Source organism: Nomascus leucogenys, chromosome 13 (assembly GCF_006542625.1).
Source record: "Nomascus leucogenys isolate Asia chromosome 13, Asia_NLE_v1, whole genome shotgun sequence".
Lineage (NCBI taxonomy): Eukaryota > Metazoa > Chordata > Mammalia > Primates > Hylobatidae > Nomascus > Nomascus leucogenys.
This window is the reverse complement of record NC_044393.1, coordinates 18,613,290-18,635,208: the sequence shown is the minus strand read 5'-3', so window position 1 is coordinate 18,635,208 and position 21,919 is coordinate 18,613,290. Positions and strand designations below refer to the sequence as shown.

Genomic DNA, 21,919 nt, shown 5'->3' with positions numbered 1-21,919 from the left:
TGACCAGGATGTGGAACAATGGAAACTCATAGTTTATGGAAACATAAAATGATACATTTTGGAGAAAGGTCTGACAGTTTCTTATAAAATTAAACATACACATGCTCTCTGACCCAGCAATTCCACTCTTAAATACCTGGCCAAAGGATATGAGAAATACACGTCTAGAAAGGAGCTTGCACAGACAGCAGCCTTGTTAATAATAACCAAAAACTTTAAAAATGCCCATCAAGAGTTGAATGGATAAATTAATAATACTACGCAGTAATAAAAAGAATTGTGGATACATGCAAGAACATGGATGATTCTCAAAAACATTCTTCCCGTGAGAAAAAAAAAGCGTTACACAGTATACATACTATATGATTTCATTTATATTTATTTCTGGAACAAATTAATCTATTGTGGGAAAAAATCAGGGTACTAATTGCCTCTGGAAGGTGGTAGAGGAGCAGGGATTGACTAGGAAAGGGTATTGTTAATTTTCTGGGGTTTTAGGAATGTTCTGTATCATGATAGGAGTTCGGGTTACATAGGTGTGTGCATTTGTCAAAACTCAGTGAATGTGTACTTTGGATTTGTGCATTTCACTGTATGTGAATTTTACATCAAAATGCAATCAAATACTGAACTCTAGTTAATTATATGCATGCTTAACTACTTAAAGGAAGGTGTACTAATGTCTGCAATTTACTTTGAAGTGCACCAAAACACAAGATGGAATGATGGATGTATAGATAAATATGTGGTAAAGTACAAGTATAGTAAAATGTAAATAGTAGAATCTAGGTGGTGGAAAACAGGTTTATTGTAACAGGTGCTCATTCTTTCAATTTTGTTTGAACATTTTCGTAATTAAAGAACCACTTATTTGGGGATTTTGCAGCAAATGGAGACACTAGAAGCTAAGAGGGGCAGGAGGTTCCTCTTCAGGAAATGCAAATTAAAACCACAATGGTTTTCCCAAAAGTAATTGACCTTTTTCAGTCAATGTTTCCTCAACTATCAAATGGATAAAATGGCAGAGGCGGAGCTTCATATTATTAAGCATTTCCTGGTGGGCGGAAACGCCTTGAACTGGGTGCGGCCTCAAGCTGGTTACTCGCCCTGCCTACTCCCTCTCGTGCCCTCCCAGTACCCCCTTAGACCCACATGCTCTGAGGGAATCTTCGCGACCTGCGCAGGCGGTCGCTCTGATAACCGCATCCCGGTTTCCGGGACGGCACCGGAAGTCACTTCTCACACGCCTTTCTTATTGGATACCGGCTTTTCATGGGGCCGAGCGCCGCTGGGTAGGCGGAAGTAGCCGCAGGCATGGCGGCTGCTTTGCCGCTTGCTCTGTTCGTCCTGCTGCTCCTGGGGCCCGGCGGCTGGTGCCTTGCAGAACCCCCACGCGACAGCCTGCGGGAGGAACTTGTCATCACCCCGCTGCCTTCCGGGGACGTAGCCGCCACATTCCAGTTCCGCACGCGCTGGGATTCGGAGCTTCAGCGGGAAGGAGGTGAGGGCGCGAGATCTGACCGGAGAAAGATTTCCGTAGTGCCTGCTGGCTGGCCGGCCGTGGGGTGGAGGCAAACTTTGGGGGCGGGGCCTAATTCCTGGATGGAGTTCGGGATCCTGGGTGTGGACCCCGACGAGGTGGGAATCGTCACTCACCTGCTCCCGTTTCCCCAGTGTCTCATTACAGGCTCTTTCCCAAAGCCCTGGGGCAGCTGATCTCCAAGTATTCTCTACGGGAGCTGCACCTGTCATTCACACAAGGCTTTTGGAGGACCCGATACTGGGGGCCACCCTTCCTGCAGGCCCCATCGGGTGCAGAGCTCTGGGTCTGGTTCCAAGACACTGTCACTGAGTGAGTGCACACCTTGGGCCCCATTGCAGGCCATGGAGGGAATGTGGCTGGGAAAGTGTTGTCATCCTGCCACTGCTCTTGGGGACAGCATTTCCAGTAGACAGCGATTCCATGGGGGTAGAGCTGGCATTGGAGGTAAGAAATGTTACCACAGTTGAATAAACTTCCCAATCCTAAAACTTTCAGACCTGAGGTAGCACATGCATATCCCTGGAGAGGCAAATAGCAAACAATTCATGCTTATTTGGAGGTAAGGCAGTAGAAAACTGGCAACTGGATAACCTTTTAAAAGGCATTCATTAATATTTTTTAAATGATAATAAATACCAAGAAGGCCAACCATAACGTACATAACTGTGGGTTACAAGTGGCCAACAGGATGCTACATCACAGTGTTACAGGAACTGCTTTTGTTTGGGAGGGGGCAGGTCTAGTTACTGTGCCTACTACAAACTGCTATTTCTCAGTGGCTGCTGTGGCTATCCTGTTTTGAATAGAACCTTTCTGTGCAGTGGTTGCAAACATGTCTACATGGGCCACACAGGTAAGATATGAATAAAGGTATTTTTAAAATTGACAAACACAGGAATGAGAACTATATCTCATTTTCGTCTTAATCCCACTATAAGAAATCAATAGTACAAATATGATATAACAAGTTTTAGGGCAATGAAAAGGAGCAGCAGGAATTGTGGCAGGCTAGAGAGTTTGTGCGACATTCTAACGAGAACAGCTCTGCCACTCAGCTTCTATGGTTTGTTGCCATGTGGGAATAGAGGCCTAATGTGGTCAGACTCAAATGTTTCTAAAATTTTTTTGTAGAAACAAGGTCTCACTATATTGCCCAGGCTGGTCTCGAACTCCTGGGTTCAAGCGATGCTCCTGACTCAGCCTCCCAAAGTGTTGGGATTACAGGCAAGAGCCACCACACCTGGCCTCATTTTTCAAGAGATACCAGAAATCTGGAATTTAATGTGAAAATTGGCAAATTCAAATATCAGCAAGTAATTTAAAAATTTTTTAAGTGCTGTGCTTTTCAATGTGCATACCAAATGAAGCATGTTTATGGTTTGAGTAGAGCTTTCAGTCTTCAAGGTTGCCATTTTTATTTGAAGCTTAAGGATTAGAGCAGTTGAAAAGCTCTGAACACAGAATTATCAAAAGCCCCTGGACAACACTAAGGAATAAGGAATAAGCAGTGACTCCCCAGCTTGCCAAGACTTTCTCTCTTGCCTCAACTCTGGCTCCCCTACCCTTTCCTGTCCACTCTGCTGTCACTGTCTTCCCTCAGCCTGTAATTTCCTGAAATGTGGAGCAAATGCTTAGAATTCTTTCTAGTGCTTATTAAGTTTTATGCTTTCTCTATTACTGGGAGCAAATCTCTTTTGATATTTCTCCAAGAAAAGAACATTAATTTAATTTGATGTTTTTATGAAATCCTAGAACAGTTGTTTTTCCCACGTTCAGTGAGCTTTTTTGGATATAAGACTTCTCATCATGACAGTAGAACCAGGACTTACCTTTATTCCCAGAGTATACACAGGGTAGTATGCATTGTTTTGCCCAGCCCAGCACATTCAAGGAAGATCAGTGAGCTCATTTCAGCTCTGATATATGAGGCACTTTCCATGGTGTCAGGGGAAGTACATAGATGACCCAGACTGGTCCTTGTCCTCAAGTTGCTTACAGCCTAGTTAGGGAGAAAAGGTGGTCAGGACACGATGCTGCTGCCACCTAGCCATCTCCCAGGAAGGACCTAGTAAGATGCTTGGATGGTCAGAACCGTGACTGCACAGAGGAGACTGTGCTTAAGGAGGGCAGGAAAGGCTTCCTGGAGGGGAGGTAAGAACTAGAGCCGGATCATGAAGGTAGGCAGAAAGAAGTGAGCAAAGGCTTGCAAGGAAGGAAGAATCACCTGAGCAGAGACCCATGGGGATGCAGAGATGTCCAGAGGAGAGTGAGGAAGAAGGGACTGAGTAGGATGAGACCCAGCAAGTGGGCTGGGTGGGGGCAGCAATGTTCCAGCTCCATCAACTGGCCTGTCTAGTAGTTAAGAATACAGCCTCCTACTACCATAGGTTTAGCAGCCAGCTGTGGACTTTGAAAGAGGGAGCAGAGGTAGCCCCAGGACAGTGAGTGGATTTGTGTCTCTATCCAGTGTGGATAAATCTTGGAAGGAGCTCAGTAATGTCCTCTCAGGGATCTTCTGCGCCTCTCTCAACTTCATCGACTCCACCAACACGGTCACTCCCACTGCCTCCTTCAAACCCCTGGGTCTGGCCAATGGTGAGATAACCCCTACAGCCCTTTCCTTCTTCCTCTTACCTCCTGCCCAAACCTTTGCATCCTTTTCCCTCAGTTTCCTGCTTCCTCAGCCTGGGCTAGATCCTAAGTCCCCTGTGTGTGCAGGCCCCCAATACTGTGCCTTCTCTGCATGCCTTTTCCCAAGGAGAGAAGGGAGTCCCACTCCCAGCTGGGACTGTCCAGACTGTGGTGCTAGAGGTGGTGTTGGGAGCAGGAGGGTCATTCCCATCTCTGGAGTGTGGATCCTGAGGGGTCAGAGCCCAAGGCCCACCCCAGACCTCTGTCTCCCTCAGACACTGACCACTACTTTCTGCGCTATGCTGTGCTGCCACGGGAGGTGGTCTGCACTGAAAACCTCACCCCCTGGAAGAAGCTCTTGCCCTGTAGTTCCAAGGTGAGGCCGCGCAGCCTGGCAGCCGGGGGCGGGGGGGTGTACAGAGAACCTGCGCCCCATGCCAAGTGCTCCATACAGGGCTTCTCTTATCTCTTTGCGTCTCCTCCAGGCAGGCCTCTCTGTGCTGCTGAAGGCGGATCGCTTGTTCCACACCAGCTACCACTCCCAGGCAGTGCATATTCGCCCTGTTTGCAGAGTAAGTCATGGGGAGTAGAGGAAGCTGCCATCCAGGGGCTCAGAGAAGGAACATGTAAAGCATGTGGTCAGTGTCTGGCTCGGGCTGAGTGAGTACTGAGTGGTAGATGTGATGATGGTTATTCAGGGCATTGGCCAAGCACCAAGAAAACAGCGGTTGCCTAGCAAGCACTGAATAAATATTTGTCATGGAAAATAGTGGTTCAGAACAATAGCTATGCGGGTGCAATTGCTAGCTCAGTCACTTGCCAGCTGGCGTAACCTTGGGTGAATCATTTCATTCCCCTGAGCCTGGTTTCCCACCCTGCCACATGACAATGATAGTAGAATCCACTCCTAGGGTTGTTGTGATAGTTTATCAAACTAATGCACATACAGCTGTCAGCACGGGGTCTGGCACGAGGTCAAGTGCTCAGGAGGGGGTGGTAGCAAATCGATGGATGTGAAGATACATAGATGAGGGATTGAGTCTGAGTAGGAGTCTTTTTTGGGGCTGTGTGGTGAGAGTGATGCCCCCTCACTGCTACCATCTGGCCCTTGTGATAGAATGCACGCTGTACTAGCATCTCCTGGGAGCTGAGGCAGACCCTGTCAGTTGTATTTGATGCCTTCATCACGGGGCAGGGGAAGAAAGGTAAGTTACCTTGGCAACTCATCTGTACCCACCCATGCCAGCCCTGCCTTACCTATGTGGACTACGCCTAGGCCTGGCCCCTGCTCAGCCCTGCCCTCTGTTTCTCAGACTGGTCCCTCTTCCGGATGTTCTCCCGAACCCTCACGGAGCCCTGCCCCCTGGCTTCAGAGAGTCGAGTCTATGTGGACATCACCAACTACAACCAGGTAACAAGGCCTCCAGCCACACAAACACACACACCCCTGGTCCCCAAGACCAGCCTACCCTCTCTGCTTGCTTCTTAGACCTGCCTTTGTGTCCCCAGGACAATGAGACATTAGAGGTGCACCCACCCCCGACCACTACCTATCAGGATGTCATCCTAGGCACTCGGAAGACCTATGCCATCTATGACTTGCTTGACACCGCCATGATCAACAACTCTCGAAACCTCAACATCCAGCTCAAGTGGAAGAGACCCCCAGAGAATGGTGAGTGGGTGGTTGGTTGGACTGCTGGGTTGCAATGGCTACAGAGAAAAGATTCACAATCCCACGTCTTTGCTGTAAGATGACAGGGTTGTATTTAGACCAGATCTCCAGAGTCATATGCTGCTGACTCTAGCTCTTCCAAGCTCTATGATTTTGGGTAGGTTCCTAAACTCCCCAAGCTTCAGCATCCACATCTGAAAAATGAAGAGTATACTTAGTGAATTGGAGGAGATGATATGCAAAATGGAGTTAGTTCATGCATTTGCTTAATCAACCAAATACTTTTGAATTCATACCAAGTGCCAGGCATAGAGTGTTGAATAAGACAGAGGACACTGCACTCAAGAAATATAATGTCTACTAGCTAGGGCAGGTGTCAGTTAATTAATTTACAGTTGTGTTCAGTTCCCTTACCAAGGGAAAGAGCAGAATATCCTGAGAGGACGTGGTTTAGGTTCGAAGGGGGCACGGTGTTCGTCACATAAGCACTTTATTACTAGCAACCTATTGTCGTCATCGCTTGTTGGCTGGGGAAGACAGGGATGATTCCAGAACCCAGATTGCCCAGTTTCAGTGGCAGGGCTGTTCCCCCATCTACTCACTGGCTTGGGACTCTGAATATGGCCTGGGCAGTTGGGGTGGGGAGTGATTCTTACCTTTGGCAGCTGTTAACTGTTGATATTTCTTTACACAGAGGCCCCTCCAGTGCCCTTCCTGCATGCCCAGCGGTACGTGAGCGGCTATGGGCTGCAGAAGGGGGAGCTGAGCACACTGCTATACAACACCCACCCATACCGGGCCTTCCCGGTGCTGCTGCTGGACACCGTACCCTGGTATCTGCGGCTGTATGTGCACACCCTCACCATCACCTCCAAGGGCAAGGAGAACAAACCAAGTGAGGACCTGAGTCCTGAACCAGGCCCCCAGCCCACCCTCTCATGTCCTCTCCAGGTCCCCCAAACTCTCATTTCCCAGGGTAGTTCCTGAAGTACCTCTGAAAAGCTACACAGGCATAAAGAGTAAGGAATAGTTTCTCAAAACTGGAACGGGAGCCTCACTGTGCCAGGTTCAGAAGTAATTTATAAAACAGCAATCATTAAAACACATAATACTGGTGATTCTTAATAGGACTGTACAAGGACAGTAGCTTCCTTTTTCACTTACTTTTGCCTCCGTTCTGGAGCATTGGGTTTTGTGATGATTCATAGACTCTTTAAGGTAGGGAAAGGGTTTGGCAATGTGGGGCTTTTGAAGCTAGGAAGATAGCAGAGCTGGAGTAGATGGTGTTTTGCTTCCTTGGGAGGGGTAAAGAGGTACAGTTAATTAAATTTTTTTCAATTTTTATTTTTATTAAAATTTATTTTTATTTTCCATTATTTTTTAAGAAGATAATATTAGTGCCTCCTGTTAGGTGCCAAGCATAGCACTAAAGCACTTGCTTTTCTTTGGTGTAGAGGGAGACTAGTAGTAAAGTAAAAGACCTCTGAGGAAGAGGTTGTACCATATCCCAAACAGCCAAACTTGAAAACCTTTCAGTACTTTAGTTGATTCCTATGTTTTCAAACCTATGGTGAATAGTTTCACTTATTTTCAGCATCATTATTTGTACCACCTTCAAAATCTCTATTTCAGACATCCTAACTGCATATTCTGTAGGTTTTTCTGTTACTATTAGTTTAAATCTTCTCCTTTGGAAAATTTCAAACCCAAACCCAAACAGAATAGTGTAATAATTCCCGGTACACACCCTGCAGCATTTTTTTTTTTTTTTTTTTAAGAGACAGACTGTTGCTGTGTCACCTATGCCGGAGTGCACTGGCATGATCATGGCTCATTGCAGTCTCAGACTGCTGGGCTCAAGCAATTGTCCTACCTCAGCTTCCCCAGGACTACAGGCATGAACCACCATGCCTTTAATTTTTTCATAGAGGCAGGGTCTTGTTATGTTGCACAGGCTGGTCTCAAACTCCTGGCCTCAAGCGATTCTCCAGCCTCAGTCTCCTAAAGTGCTGGGATTATAGGTGTAAGCCACTGCCTGCTGACGTATCTTAAAGCATATCTTAGACATTGTGTCAATTAACCTTTAAATACTTTAAGGATTTTTAAAAATGTAACCGTATCATTACCACTTCTGTTTTCCCCTGTGGTCTTAAAAATGCCTTTTTATAATTGGTTTGTTTAAATTGGGATAAACAAGGTTCTCACATTGCATTTGCTTTATACTAAGTTCCTCTCTTGGGTGGGCACAGTGGTGCACACCTGTAACCTCAGCACTTTGGGAGGCCAACACAGAAGGACCACTTGAGTCCAGGAGTTCGAAACCAGCCTGGACAACATCGTGAGACCCCGCTACCTCTACAAAAAAAAATTTTTTTTTTTTTTTTGAGACGGAGCCTCACTCTGTCACCCAGGCTGGAGTGCAGTGGTGTGATCTTAGCTCACTGCAACCTCCGCCTCCCAGGTTCAAGCGATTCTCCTGCCTCAGTCTCCCGAGTAGCTGGGACTACAGGTGCGTGCCACCACGCCTGGCTAATTTTTTGTATTTTTAGTAGAGATGGGGTTTCACTGTGTTAGCCAGGATGGTCTCGATCTCCTGACCTCGTGATCTGCCCACCTTGGCCTCCCAAAGTGCTGGGATAAAAAAAAAATTGTTTTTAATTAGCTGGGGGTGGTGTTGCACGCCTGTAGTCCCAGCTACTCAAGAGGCTGAGGTGGGAGGATCACTTGAACCCAGGTCAAGGCTATAGTGAGCCATGATCATACTACTGCACTTCAGCATGGGTGACAGTGTGAGACGCTGTCACGAAAAAAAAAGGTTTCTTTTTCTTTAAAATTAATATTCTTAGAGCAGTTTTAGGTTTACAGAAAAACTGAGCACAAAGCACAGAGTTCCCGTATACTCCCTGTCTCCACACGCAGAGTGTCCTTTATTATAAACATCTTGTATTTGGTGTGGTACTCTTCGGTCTCTTCATCTGTAGCAGTGCCCATGCCTTTTTTTTTTTTTTTTTTTTTGATGCCATTTATTTATTGAAGAAACTGGGTCATTTGTTGTATAGAATGTTCCACATTCTGGATTTGTCCTTGTGCTAGTGTTTAACACACCCCTCCATCTCCTTTATTTCTTGTGTATTGGTTGTTAGATTTAGAAACCTGATTAGATTCATGTCCCACATTTTTGGCAAGAAAAATTCCCAGGTGGCTCTGTGAACTTCTTCTTGCGTCACATCAGGCACTTGGTGTCTGGTGCCCCAGTTTTAGTGATGTGAAGATTGATTAGCGGTCTGCAGCACCCCTAACAACCTCTCTTGACCGCATCCTGGGATCACTGCCCTGGAAACATCCTCTCCCTTTTCTTAGCCCCTGCTTTCTTCCCTAGCCTGCCTGGCTTCTACGCTCCCAAGCCCATCTTCTAGGCACCCAGATTGAGGCTCCACGGCAAGCAGCAGGGACAGGGGCAGCAGGTAGCCTGACCCCAGGAAAGAGATGTGGGTGACCCTTGCATGTCTCCAGGTTACATCCACTACCAGCCTGCCCAGGACCGGCTGCAACCCCACCTCCTGGAGATGCTGATTCAGCTGCCAGCCAACTCAGTCACCAAGGTTTCCATTCAGTTTGAGCGGGCGCTGCTGAAGTGGACTGAGTACACGCCAGATCCTAACCATGGCTTCTATGTCAGGTGGGCTCCACCCCCACAGGCCACCTCTCATCCCTCTGACCTACCCTCTCCTCTGCTTACCCCTTGGTAGGGGAGCCAGGTGGGAACACAGACCATCTCTCTGCTTCTCTGTAGCCCATCTGTCCTCAGCGCCCTTGTGCCCAGCATGGTAGCAGCCAAGCCAGTGGACTGGGAAGAGAGTCCCCTCTTCAACAGCCTGTAAGTGTGACCACATTCACTGATAACACATCTCGGCTGCCTGCTGGGCCTTAACACAGGTGACCAGGCTCCTGCAGGGGAGGTCAGGGTAGATGTTAAATCTTCCAAAGAGATGTGTAGATTTAATTCAATCCTAATAAAAATCCTGGCAGTCTGTGGAATTTGTGAAGACTTTATAAAATGATTTTAAAGTGCTTCTAGAAGAATACTTTTACTTACAGCCTACATTCACTCCTTGATGCTCTTAAATATTTAATCAAGCACTTATCAAATGCCAAGTGCTTCTGAGAGCACTGGGTGTACAAGATTAAACAAAACAGACTTGGCCCTGGCCTCCGTTTGCTTATAGTCTAGAGGGAAGATTCTGGTCTAGAGAGTAATGGGGTTAGAGGTGGGGTAGGAATTGATTTACTGGGTTATCTAGGAAGGCTTCATTGAGGAGGTGGCATTTAGGCTGAAACCAGGCTAAGAAAGAGGCAACCAAGCAAAGGTGGGGCCCCTTTCCTCCACTTCAACACCAGACTCTCTCTCTCTTTCTTTCTTTCTCTTTCTTTCTTTCTTTCTTTCTTTCTTTCTTTCTTTCTTTCTTTCTTTCTTTTTTTCTTTCTTTCTTTCTTTTTTTCTTTCTTTCTTTCTTTTTTTCTTTCTTTCTTTCTTTCTTTCTTTCTTTCTTTCTTTCTTTCTTTCTCTCTCTCTCTCTCTCTCTCTTTCTTTTTTATTTTACTTTAAGTTCTGGGATACGTGTGCAGAACGTGCAGGTTTGTTACATAGGTATACATGTGCCATGGTGGTTTGCCGCACCCATCAACTCATCATCTAGGTTTTAAGCCCCGCATGCATTAGGTATTTGTCCTAATGCTCTCCCTCCCCTTGCCCCCCGCCCGCCGCTCTCCTTTTATCAGGTTTATACATTGAGCTATGCCTTCTGTTGAAAGGTTTTGAGCCTAAGAGAACATTGGAAACACTGTGTTGCATTGCCCAGTACTGCTGGAATGAGGATGGGGTGAGATGGGGAGGAGCAGCCAGTCGTGTCTCACCGCTCCCCCCCTGACCCCAGGTTCCCAGTCTCTGATGGCTCTAACTACTTCGTGCGGCTCTACACGGAGCCGCTGCTGGTGAACCTGCCGACACCGGACTTCAGCATGCCCTACAACGTGATCTGCCTCACGTGCACTGTGGTGGCCGTGTGCTACGGCTCCTTCTACAATCTCCTCACCCGAACCTTCCACATTGAGGAGCCCCGCACGGGCGGCCTGGCCAAGCGGCTGGCCAACCTTATCCGGCGCGCCCGAGGTGTCCCCCCACTCTGATTCTTGCCCTTTCCAGCAGTTGCAGCTGCCATTTCTCTTGGGAGGGGAGCCCAAGGGCTCTTTCTGCCACTTGCTCTCCTCAGAGTTGGCTTTTGAACCAAAGTGCCCTGGACCAGGTCGGGGCCTACAGCTGTGCTGTCCAGTACAGGAACCACGAGCCAAATGTGGCATTTGAATTTGAATTAATTTAAATTAAAAATTCATTTCCTCACCTGTAGTGGCCACCTCTATATTGAGGTGCTCAATAAGCGAAAGTGGTCAGTGGCTGCTGTATTGGACAGCACAGAAAAAGACTTCCATCACTGCAGAAAGGTCAGTTGGCAGCACTGGCCAAGGTGATGGGGTGTGCTGCAGAGTGTGTGTCACTGTGTGGTGGATGGAGTTTACTGTTTGTTGAATAAAAATGGCTGTTTCCTTGGTTCTTTGCCCTTGTCCTTGAGTCCTGGGAAGAGCTGGGGACTGGGGATTGTTTGCTGGGTGCCTGAACAGGACCTCCTACCCTATGCCTGCAACCCCCTCCACAAAAACAAACAAAACCCTACCTCCTCCCACCTGGCTGGAAATATCTTATGATCTGCACCCCCCTCCCCATCCTCCCCATCCCCATCTGTGATTCCCAGAACTCCCCGGGTTGTTTGGGAGTGTTTCTGAAAGCATAATCCATGACCATGGAAATGAATCATCCTACTTCTTAGGGGCATTGAGAGTCAGTCCACATCAGCAAGGGTAGAGTGGAGAGGTGGGAGAGTTCTGGGTGGTGGGTTTCTAACTGTAGTGTGCATCAGAGTCACTGGGGGCACTTGTGAAAATAGTGTAGGTTCCTAGGATCCAGATCCTACCAGTTCAGTTGGTCTGGGTGTGGCCCAGCCTTTGACTCTTTAGCAGGCACCTCAGGAGCTCCTGCTGTGCACTGTCCTCAGACCACCCCCAGGCTTTGAAGCCAGGCTCATTGGATTGAAGCCCGCCCCGCCCACCTCCCTTGCTGGTTACGTAACCCTGGATTTCTGTAAAACAAGCCTTTAGGCGGTCGCCTCCCACTGCCCTCATCTTCTATCTTTTCCTCTGGCACACTTGGCATCAACTGTGTGTTATTTGCAGTTCCCCCCACCTCCCACCCCACTCAGTTCTCCCATCATAGTGGTTTGGCCTAGAATGCCCTATTCCACCAACCATGCACACCTCTCAACTGCCTGGTTCCCTCTTATAAAACCAGATGAGGCTGGCCAGGCACGGTGGCTCACACCTGTAATCCCAGCACTTTGGGAAGCCAAGGCGGGTGGATCACGAGGTCAAGAAATCGAGACCATCCTGGCCAACATGATGAAACCCCGTCTGTACTAAAAATACAAAAAAAATTAGCTGGGCATAGTGGCACGCATCTGTAGTCCCAGCTACTTGGGAGGCTGAGGCAGGAGAATCGCTTGAACCCAAGAGGCAGAGGTTGCAGTGAGCCAAGATTGCGCCACTACACTCCAGCCTGGTGACAGAGCGAGACTCTGTCACACACACACACACACACACCAGATGAGAAGTTGCTCCCTCCAGGAAGTTTCCCTTGACGTTCCAGGCTCCTGTCCATGCCCCAGGCCCGCTACTTCCAGATTGCCTTGGACTTACACGTGTTCCTTATCAGCTGACTGCTGTCCTTTCACTTCCACCCGATGGTGTGCTTCCTGGAGGCACAGGTTCTGTCTTTCATTAAGACCTGACCCATCTCAGGACATGTAAGTGCTCAATCAGCAAATGCTAAATGTATTAACTGGGTATAGGCTATTCTGGCTTGGGATCTGGGATCCAAGATAGGGATGGGCAACGGGCACTCTAGAAGCTCCACGTGCGTGAGTGCGGCAGTCTTAACACAGTGGTACTGGTGTCTGTGTAGCCAGCATAGATGGGCTGTGTAGGTTCCTTGAAGGGTTTTAGGAGCCCTCAGCACATGCGGGTGGTGTGTGTGCATATGTAGGAAGGAAAGGCAGTGAGCTAGTCTAGACCATGGGCAAAGGCAATTTGTTCAAGTTGCTTTTACTTGAGTTTACTTCCAAAGCAGTAAAGGAGCAGACTGTAAATGAGACAGGAATGCAGGTGAGTGGATACACAAAACTAAGTGGTCTGTGTAGTGTGCCTAGCGTGGGATGCAACATGCATAGCATGGGGTGTCTGCCAAGTCAGAAGAGCACAGAGCTGTGGCCTGGCCCTGTTTTATACCCATAGCCCTGTCAGTACCTAGAAACGACCTCCACTACCATGCCACATGTAACCTACACTCTGGCAGCACCCACATATTTCTAGATCAGACTTCCTCCCTGGATCTTGGATTCATTTACCCAACTGCCTACTTGCTTTCTCCATTTGGATGTCTAAAGACATCTCAAATTGAATATCTCCAAAACTGAGCTTCTGATGTGCTCCACCCCACCCCAGACGTGCCCATCCATAGTCATCTCATCTCTGTAAAAGGTAACTCGTGTCTTTCCAGGCACCCAGGCCAAATACCTTTGAGTCATCCTTGGTTCTCTCTCACATCCTGTTTGCACCCTTCCTTCAAAATAAATCCAGAATTCCACCCCTTTTCACCACCTCCACTATTATCAGGTTTTCCCTGGCCATACCCTGTTTCAAATTGCTATCCTAGCATGCTAGATTCACCTGGGGAACTGAAAAAATCCTGATGCCCAAGCTTTACCCAAACCAGTTAAATCAGAATTTAAGGTGGGACTCACAGTCTCCAAGTGACACCAATGTGTAGCCAAGCTTAAGAACTTGGTCTTATTTTTAAAGTAGTATGAAAACTTACTGTCTCTCCTAAGCATTCTAACAATGGATACTTTTCAGAATAAGATTGTGTAAAACAGAGAACTCACTTTTAACTTTATAACAATTTATGTATTGTTTGTCTTTTTAAAACAAAAGTATATGTTGAGTTTATAATAAAAATAAAAATTTGGGCCGGGCATCTTGGCTCATGCCACTCCCGGCACTTTGGGAAGCCAAGGTGGGTAGATCATTTGAGGTCAGGAGTTCGAGACCAGCCTAGCCAACATGGTGAAACCCTGCCTCTACTAAAAATACAAAAATTATCCGGGCGTGGTGGCGGATGCCTATAGTCCCAGCTACTCGGGAGGCTGAGGCGGGAGAATCGCCTGAACCCGGGAGGTGGAGGTTGCAGTGAGCAGAGATCAGGCCGCCGCACTCCAGCCTGGGCGACAGAGACTCCATCTCTAAATAATAATAATAATAATAATAATAATAATAATTTGATGAAGACTTAATTAAATAGGCATCTGGGAGGTCTGGCCCCAGGTCTTCCTCCAGACTGAAGGGTGACCACAGGTGAGCCCTTTCAATATCTGGGCCTTGGATTCCCTCTGAGGTGAAAGTGACCGGGTAGCCTGTTGGAGCCAGCCCTGTCCCATAGGCTATGGGTCTCAGGGTCCTCTTTCCCAACAACACCTCAGCTCACTTGAGGTCTTTTCTGAGCTGGTCATGCACACCAGGCAGATGGCAAGGCAGGGCACAGAAGCTGCTGAGCTCCATGGTGCCAAGGGCTGAGCTCCATGAGCCAGGGCTGGGAGGCTGGAACTTATACCTGCAGAAAAAGAAGAGTCCCTATTCCCATAGGACAAAGGAAATATCTTGTTTTTGATTTCTTGGAAGAGGAAGCACTCTGGGCAAGAGGTATGAGCCAGGATGAAGTGGACTTCTTGTCTGGAGGTGGTGCTACACACCTTGGAGGGGTTCCTGGGAGCTACTGAGAATGTCCCTTAAGTCAGTATTCCTGCCTCATCTGAAATGCCAGTCTTCGGCCTCATCTACTGCACACTTGAGTCCATGAGATTTTAGAGTGGTAAGTGACCTTTGGGGTCTCAGTTTTCCTATTTGTAAAGGGAGTGGGCTGGACAATGAACAGCTGTTCTCCATTCTTTTGTTATTGGTTCCCATCCAGAGCCTCCCAGCTAGTTGTCTCAACATCCCAGGGGAGAAAGCATAGCTCTTTGTCCATTGGTTTATTTATTCAATTTAGAAATAATGAGTTTATTGTTTTATATGAATAACCATACTTATTTTAAAAGATCAAACTAAACTAAATAGTACAAACAAGTGAAATCTCTCCCCAAAGTCTACTATGGTGCTGTGCAACAGAAATATAATACAAGCCACAAATCAAATTTTAAATTTCCTAGTAGCTTTTTTAAAAAGTAAAAAGAGGGGCCAGGCACAGTGGCTCATGCCTGTAATCCCAGCACTTTGGGAGGCTGAGGTGGGCAGATCGCTTGAGCCCAGGGATTTGAGACCAGCCTGGGCAACATGGCGAAACCCTGTCTCTACTGAAAACAAAAAATTGGCTGGGTGTGCTGGTGTGTGCCTGTAGTTCCAGCTACTTGGGAGGCTGAGGTGGGAGGATCACCTGAGCTCAGGAAGTTGAGGCTAATAGTGGGCTGAGATTGTGCCACTGCACTCCAGCCTGGGTGACAGGGAAGGAGACCCTGTCTCAAAAAAACAAACAAACAAACAAAAAACAGGTAAAATTAATTTGATGATAGTTTATTTAACTGAGTACGGTATATCTAAAATATCATTTCAATATATCATTAATATGAAATAAAAACTAGTGCAATATTTTACTTTTCTTTGTATTAAGTCTTTGAAATCTGGTGTGTACTTTAAACATTTATAGCATATAACAATTAATATTAGCCATACCTCATGTGCTCAATAGTTGCATGTGGTCAGTGGCTACCATATTGGATATTGATGCTCTATCATATAAAGCAACTATCAGTAACTTCAGGATAACCTCATCAACATTTTGTTAGATAGATTAACAAAAATAATTCTACAAAAATGAAGAGTTTATGGATATTGTTTTCCCTGAATTTTTGCATATTTTCTTTATACTTGAAGGACAATTTTATGGGGTAAAAAATCCTGGGTCATATTTTCTTTTCTCCAGGACAATTGTGGATTTAGCTTCACTGAATTCTGAAAGTGAATGTTGTTATGGTGCAGCCTGAGTGTTTTTCACCCTTAAAGGTGACTTTTTTCCCTACATGAATATCTAAAAATATCATTGCTTATCCTCAAGTTTCAGTAACTTAACAAAATTTGGGTATCATTCTGCATCATTTTTTTTCCACTGGAAAAGGGGTGCTTTTACAGGCTGCATGTTTTTTAAAAGGGAAATTTTCTTGTATTGTATCTTTAAATAAGTTTTCTGTTTCAATTGTTGACTTTTCTATTGAAGAGACATTAATTATGTCAGATTATCTTCACTTGTAAGTAGTCGTTAGAACCATGGGTACTGGAGACAGATAATTTGAATTCCAGATTTGCCATTCAATATCAGCATGGCTTTGCACAAGGTATTTAATATCTATGTACTACAGTTTCTATTGGGAGATAATAGTGGAAACTACCTGTTTTTGGAGTCCCCAACACCACACTTAGGTTTAATTCTCTAAAAGGACTCATAGGACTTAAGTTTATACTTGTTATACTTAAGTTTACAGCAAAAAAAATACAGAATAATATTGTCATTATATGTAAGTTTACAGCAAAAAGATACAGAAGAAAATTAACAAAGAGAAAATGTGCATAGGATGAAGTCTGGAGGAAACCAGACACAAACTTGCGAAGGTCTCCTTCCTAGAGAGTAGCACAGGATGTGTTTAGTTGCTCCAGCAATGATGCATGACAACACATGCAAAGTGTTGTCAACCAGGGAAGCTTGCCCAGGCCTGGGCATCTCAGCTTTTTGCTGAGGATCGTTCATAGGCATACACTGCCTGCATGACCTACCTCAGTTAACAAAGCTCCAGACCCCCAGAGAAAACGGAGGCATTCACCATAAATCATTGCTGGTGTACACTATGTGGAACAACTGGCACAGTGTGGCCCAAGGCCTCAGCCATGCAAAAAACTTTCACTTTCATCATCCAGAATAGTCTATGAGCTCAGTTCCCAGGAGGAGGCCAAAGATCAGTCCTGAAAACAGACCTTTCCTGGGAATGTGTAGGGTTATAACAACCCAGGCCTGCTGAGTTAACCCTTTCCCCAATACTAGGATAGTGTTCATTAACATAGTCAATATATATCTATATTTAAAATACTTAAATTAATGTCAATAATATCTTACACATGATAAACTAATATTTTAAAAAATAATTTGACTTTTTTTTCGTCTTTCTAGGCTATTGAGATTTATTTATTTATTTACTTAAGATGGAGTCTCTCTCTATCGCCCAGGCTGGAGTGCAGTGGTGCAATCTTGGCTCGCTGCAACCTCCGCCTCCTGGGTTCAAGTGATTCTCCCACCTCAGCCTCCTGAGTAGCTGGGATGACAGGCACGCACCACCATGCCTGGCTAATTTTTGTATTTTTAGTAGAGGCGGGGTTTCACCATGTTGACCAGGCTGGTCTCAAACTCCTGACCTCAAGTGATTTACCCACCGCGGCCAACCAAAGTGCTGAGATTACAAGTGTGAGCCACCACGCCTGGCCCAGGCTATTGGTACTTACTATCCCCAACTTTTGTTCTATGCTAGTAATTTGATTTGTAGCTCTGACTTGTTTCTTCCTTGATATTTTCAATTTATTTGCCGTTTTTTTAGTGGTGTTACCTCGATCTTCAACTGATTTCTTTAACACTCATTTTTAAGGGTCTTTTAAATTTTTATTTATTTTAAAATATTTATTTATTTATTTATTTTTAGAAATGAAATCTTGTTATGTTGTCCAGGGTGGTCTTCAACACGTAGCCTCAAGCAATCCTCCCACATTGGCCTCCCAAAGCACTGGGATTACAGGTGTGAATCACTGAACCACTGAACCCAGCCTAATGTCTTATTTTATTAAAGTTTTTGTTTTTTAAGCTGAAAGCCCTCCTGGAAATTTTTCCTCTTATCAGATTTTCTTCTGAATTCAGTTATCTGTGTCTATTTCTTTTCTCCAATATCCTTTCCTTTTTAATTTTCTTCTTTTTTTCCTTTCTTCCCTCCCTCCCTGCTTTATTTTCTTTCTTCCTTATAGCTGTATGTAGTATGGTGCATAGCCACTCTGTCATTTCCCATCATCTTCCTCATGCTCAGTTTGGGCAACTCTGCCCTGTCCTTTCGCTTATTCTAATTGGTGTCAATATATTCTCTTTGGTTTCCTTCTCACCATATCTGAGATCTATTGTTATTTCCATCCCCTATCCCCAAATTGCAGTCTGAAGTTTGCTTCTATACACTTCTGTGGAGCCTAAAGTCATGGGGTTGAGGGAAGAAGGGAATGCTATTGGAGATGTCTCTTGACTATGATGGGCAGTCTGGGCTCTGCTCTCTGGAGATTTTCTTTAATTCCTGGAACCACAGTTGGCTTCCTCTAGTGATGGGTTATTCCATTTTTGAGAAAGTTTCCCTGAAGCTTTGGATCAGCCAATCAATTAGAAATTTGAGCCTTGGGGAATGGCAAGCTTTGGTGGGCTTTTTATCTCTGCAGAGACCCTAAGAGCTTGGGTGGTAACATGGGACTTGAATTTTCTGGGGATTCATCTTGACTTTTTGCATGCAGTTTTCTAACACTCCTCTCCAAAACTCATATTAAAATTTAATCCCTAATGTGGCAGTACTGAGAGGTGGGGTCTTTAAGAGGTGATTGGGTCATGAATGGATTAACCCATTCACAGATAAATGGATTAATGGATTATCATAGGAGTGGGACTGGTGACTTTATAAGAGGAAAACAGACATAATTTAGCATGCTCAGACCCCTCACCACGTGATATCCTGAACTGCCTCAGGACTCTGCAGAGGGTCCCCACCAACAAGAAGGCTTTCACCAGGTGCATCCCCTTGACCTTGGACTTCCCAGCCTACGGAACTGTAAGAAATAAATTTGGTTTTTAATAAATTACCCAGTTTCAGGTATTGTGTTAAGACACAGGACAAGAAGGCTACTCAGTTGCAAACGAGACATTTCTTGTGGAAAAGGAAGTATGAGTCAGAGTGGAGCCAAGAACCCAGGCAACAGGACTGAACCTCTGGTAACAGGTGCACAATTCAATTTCAGAATTGCCGGGGCTCAATGATTGCTCTGAACTTCCCCTTTTAAAACAGTAGTGAACATAGTGGTTTCCTGTGCCAATCTCACCATTGCAGGTTGGGTGCATGTGAGGCAGAAAACATGTCTCTTTATTTCACAGGTTTTCAGATGGAGAGAAACTGTACCCACAGAACAGACCCCAAGACGCCTCTTTGCAGCTGGACTTGATGTAGATAAGCTCCAGAAATTGGAGCTGAGTTTGATGTCAAAATAGGATGGGGTGTTTGTTTGTTTGTTTGTTTGGTTTTTGAGACAAACTCACTCTGTCATCCAGGCTGGAGTGTAGTGGTGTGATCATGGCTCACTGCAGTTTTGACTTTCCAGGCTCAAGCAATCCTCCCACCTCAGCCTCTTGAGTAGCTGGGACTACTACAGGTGTGTGGCACCGTGATTGGCTAATTTTTTATTTTTTGTAGAGATAGGGTCTTGCTATGTTGCCCAGGCTGGTCTCCAACTCCTGGATGCAAGTGATCTTCCCACCTCAGTCTCCCAAAGTGCTGGGATTACAGTCATGAACCACTGAACCTGGCCAAGTTTTTTTGTTTTTTTTTTTAGTGGGAAGTAGGGCAGCGGGGTAGGTGGGGAGGGGTCTTGGAGGAAGTTATTATATTTTACATATAGGAAAATTTTAACTAATCTGTCTCAGTTTAAAAACATGTCTGCAATTGTTCTGGTGCTTGTCCCATTGAGAATTGGGGTCAATCCCCTCTTTGAATCTGGGCTGACCTTGCCGACTCCATCATGATCAGTAGAATGCAGTGGAAGAGATGCTGTGTGATTTCTGAGGCTGGGCCAAAAAAGGCTGTCCTTGCATCTTGCACTCTTGGGATGCTGGCGCTGGGGGATGCTGATGTCCATGTGAAAAGTCTGACTACCCAGAGGCCACTGCTGAAAAGAACACATGCGGTGGACACTGGCCAACAGTTCCAGCTGAGTTTAGCCTTTTAGTTTAGCCTTTCTGCCAAGGCCCTAGACATGTGATTAAAGCCATCCTGGGTCCTCCAGCCCAGCCCAGCCCAGCCCAGCCCAGCCCAGCTGGGTACCATAGAATGACCTCAGACACAGCCACAAGGAGCAAAAGAATTCCCCAACTAAGCCCTTTCTGAATTCCAGACCTACAGAATCCACATGCATCAGAAAATAGTTGTCGTTTTGTGCCACTAAGTATGGATCCTGTTAGGCAACTAACTGGAACAACTGGTGAGAATTTTCAGGACTTTTGTATTATTTCCTCTTTCTCCTGCACCTCTTCTGGGACAGAGCAGTTGGGGATAGGACCCATGACGAAACACATCAAGATATTCTATATTTTTCTGTTGCTACTGCTTTTTGAAGTTTATGGAATGAGGTTCTACTGTTTCCCATGGTGGTTTACTGCTGCTAATTTTTTTTTTTTACCTGGTTTTTTTTTTCTGCCATCCAATTCAATAGAAACCAGAGAATGAACATTCTATTGTGAAGCTATCCTGCCATCTGCACTTTACTCAGTGATATGGTTTGGATTTGTGTCGCCACCCAAATCTCATGTCAAATTGTAATCCCCAATATTGGAGGTGGGGCCTGGTGGGAGCTGATTGGATCATGGGGGCGGATTTCCCCCTTGCTGTTCTCCTGATAGTGAGATCTCAAGATATTTGGTTGTTTAAAAGTGTGTGGCACCTCCCCCCTCTCTCTCTCTCCCACTCCTGCCATGTAAGACATGTCTGCTTCCCCTTTGCCTTCCACCATGATTGAAAGTTTCTTGAGGCCTCCCCAGGTATGGTACCTGTACAGCTGGCAGAACCGTGAGCCAATTAAACCTCTTCTTTATAAATTACCCAGTCTCGGGTAGTTGTTTTTTTTTTGAGACAGAGTTTTGCTCTTGTTGCCCAGGCTGGAGTGCAATGGCGCGATTTCGGCTCACCACAACCTCCACCTCCCGGGTGCAAGCGATTCTCCTGCCTCAGCCTCCCGAGTAGCTGGGATTACAGGCATGCACCACCACCCCGGCTAGTTTTATATTTTTTTTTAGTAAAGACTGGGTTTCTCCATGTTGGTCAGGCTGGTCTTGAACTCCTGACCTCAGGTGATCTGCCTGCCCCGGCCTCCCAAAGTGCTGAGATTACAGGCATGAGCCACTGCGCCCGGCCTTTTTTTTTTTTTTTTTTTTGAGACAGAGTTTCGCTCTTGTTGCTCAGGCTGAAGTGTAATGGCGCGATCTCAGCTCACTGCAACCTCTGCCTCCCGGGTTCAAGTGATTCTCTTGCCTCAGCCTCCAGAGTAGCTGGGATTACAGGCATGTGCCACCATTCCCAGCTAATTTTGTATTTTTAGTAGATATGGGGTTTTTCCATGTTGGTCAGGCTGGTCTTGAACCCCTGACCTCAGGTGATCTGCCCTCCTCAGCCTCCCAAAGTGCTGAGATTACAGGCATGAGCCACCACGCCTGGTGTCGGGTAGTTCTTTATAGCAGTGGGAGAACGGACTAATACACCCAGAAGTCTATGTTTTAAATGAAAACTTAATTTTAAATAGTACAAAAATATTTTTAAAGTTTTATTTTCTTCATCATAAAAAGAACATAAGAGATTAAATAGGTCATATTAAAGAAAGAAAAAGAGTGCTCATGTTCTTACAACACTAATACAATACCTGTGAACATTTTGTTTCTCTTTCCCCTACATATCATTATTTTTTGTCTGTTGATTGAATTCCCTCCCCTCCCAAAGTTTTTTTTTTTTTTTTTAGTTAAGTCAAACCACAAATAAGTATCATTTATGTTAGATGCTGTGCTAGGTGCTGCTGATACAACTGAGAATATG

At 45.7% G+C, this 21,919-nt stretch overlaps 1 protein-coding gene across 1 annotated transcript; it reads left to right on the top strand.

The window, feature by feature from the left end:
- The first annotated feature begins 1,236 nt into the window (after positions 1 to 1,236).
- On the top strand, positions 1,237 to 11,456 carry PIGT (phosphatidylinositol glycan anchor biosynthesis class T). Its single transcript, XM_030825612.1, has 12 exons — positions 1,237 to 1,501; positions 1,675 to 1,852; positions 4,011 to 4,138; positions 4,450 to 4,550; positions 4,660 to 4,746; positions 5,292 to 5,379; positions 5,488 to 5,585; positions 5,684 to 5,849; positions 6,544 to 6,744; positions 9,363 to 9,528; positions 9,643 to 9,726; positions 10,784 to 11,456. Exons 1-12 carry the CDS (start codon positions 1,315 to 1,317, stop codon positions 11,034 to 11,036), a joined length of 1,737 nt encoding a protein of 578 aa, XP_030681472.1. The 5' UTR covers positions 1,237 to 1,314; the 3' UTR covers positions 11,037 to 11,456.
- Positions 11,457 to 21,919: the final 10,463 nt, after the last annotated feature.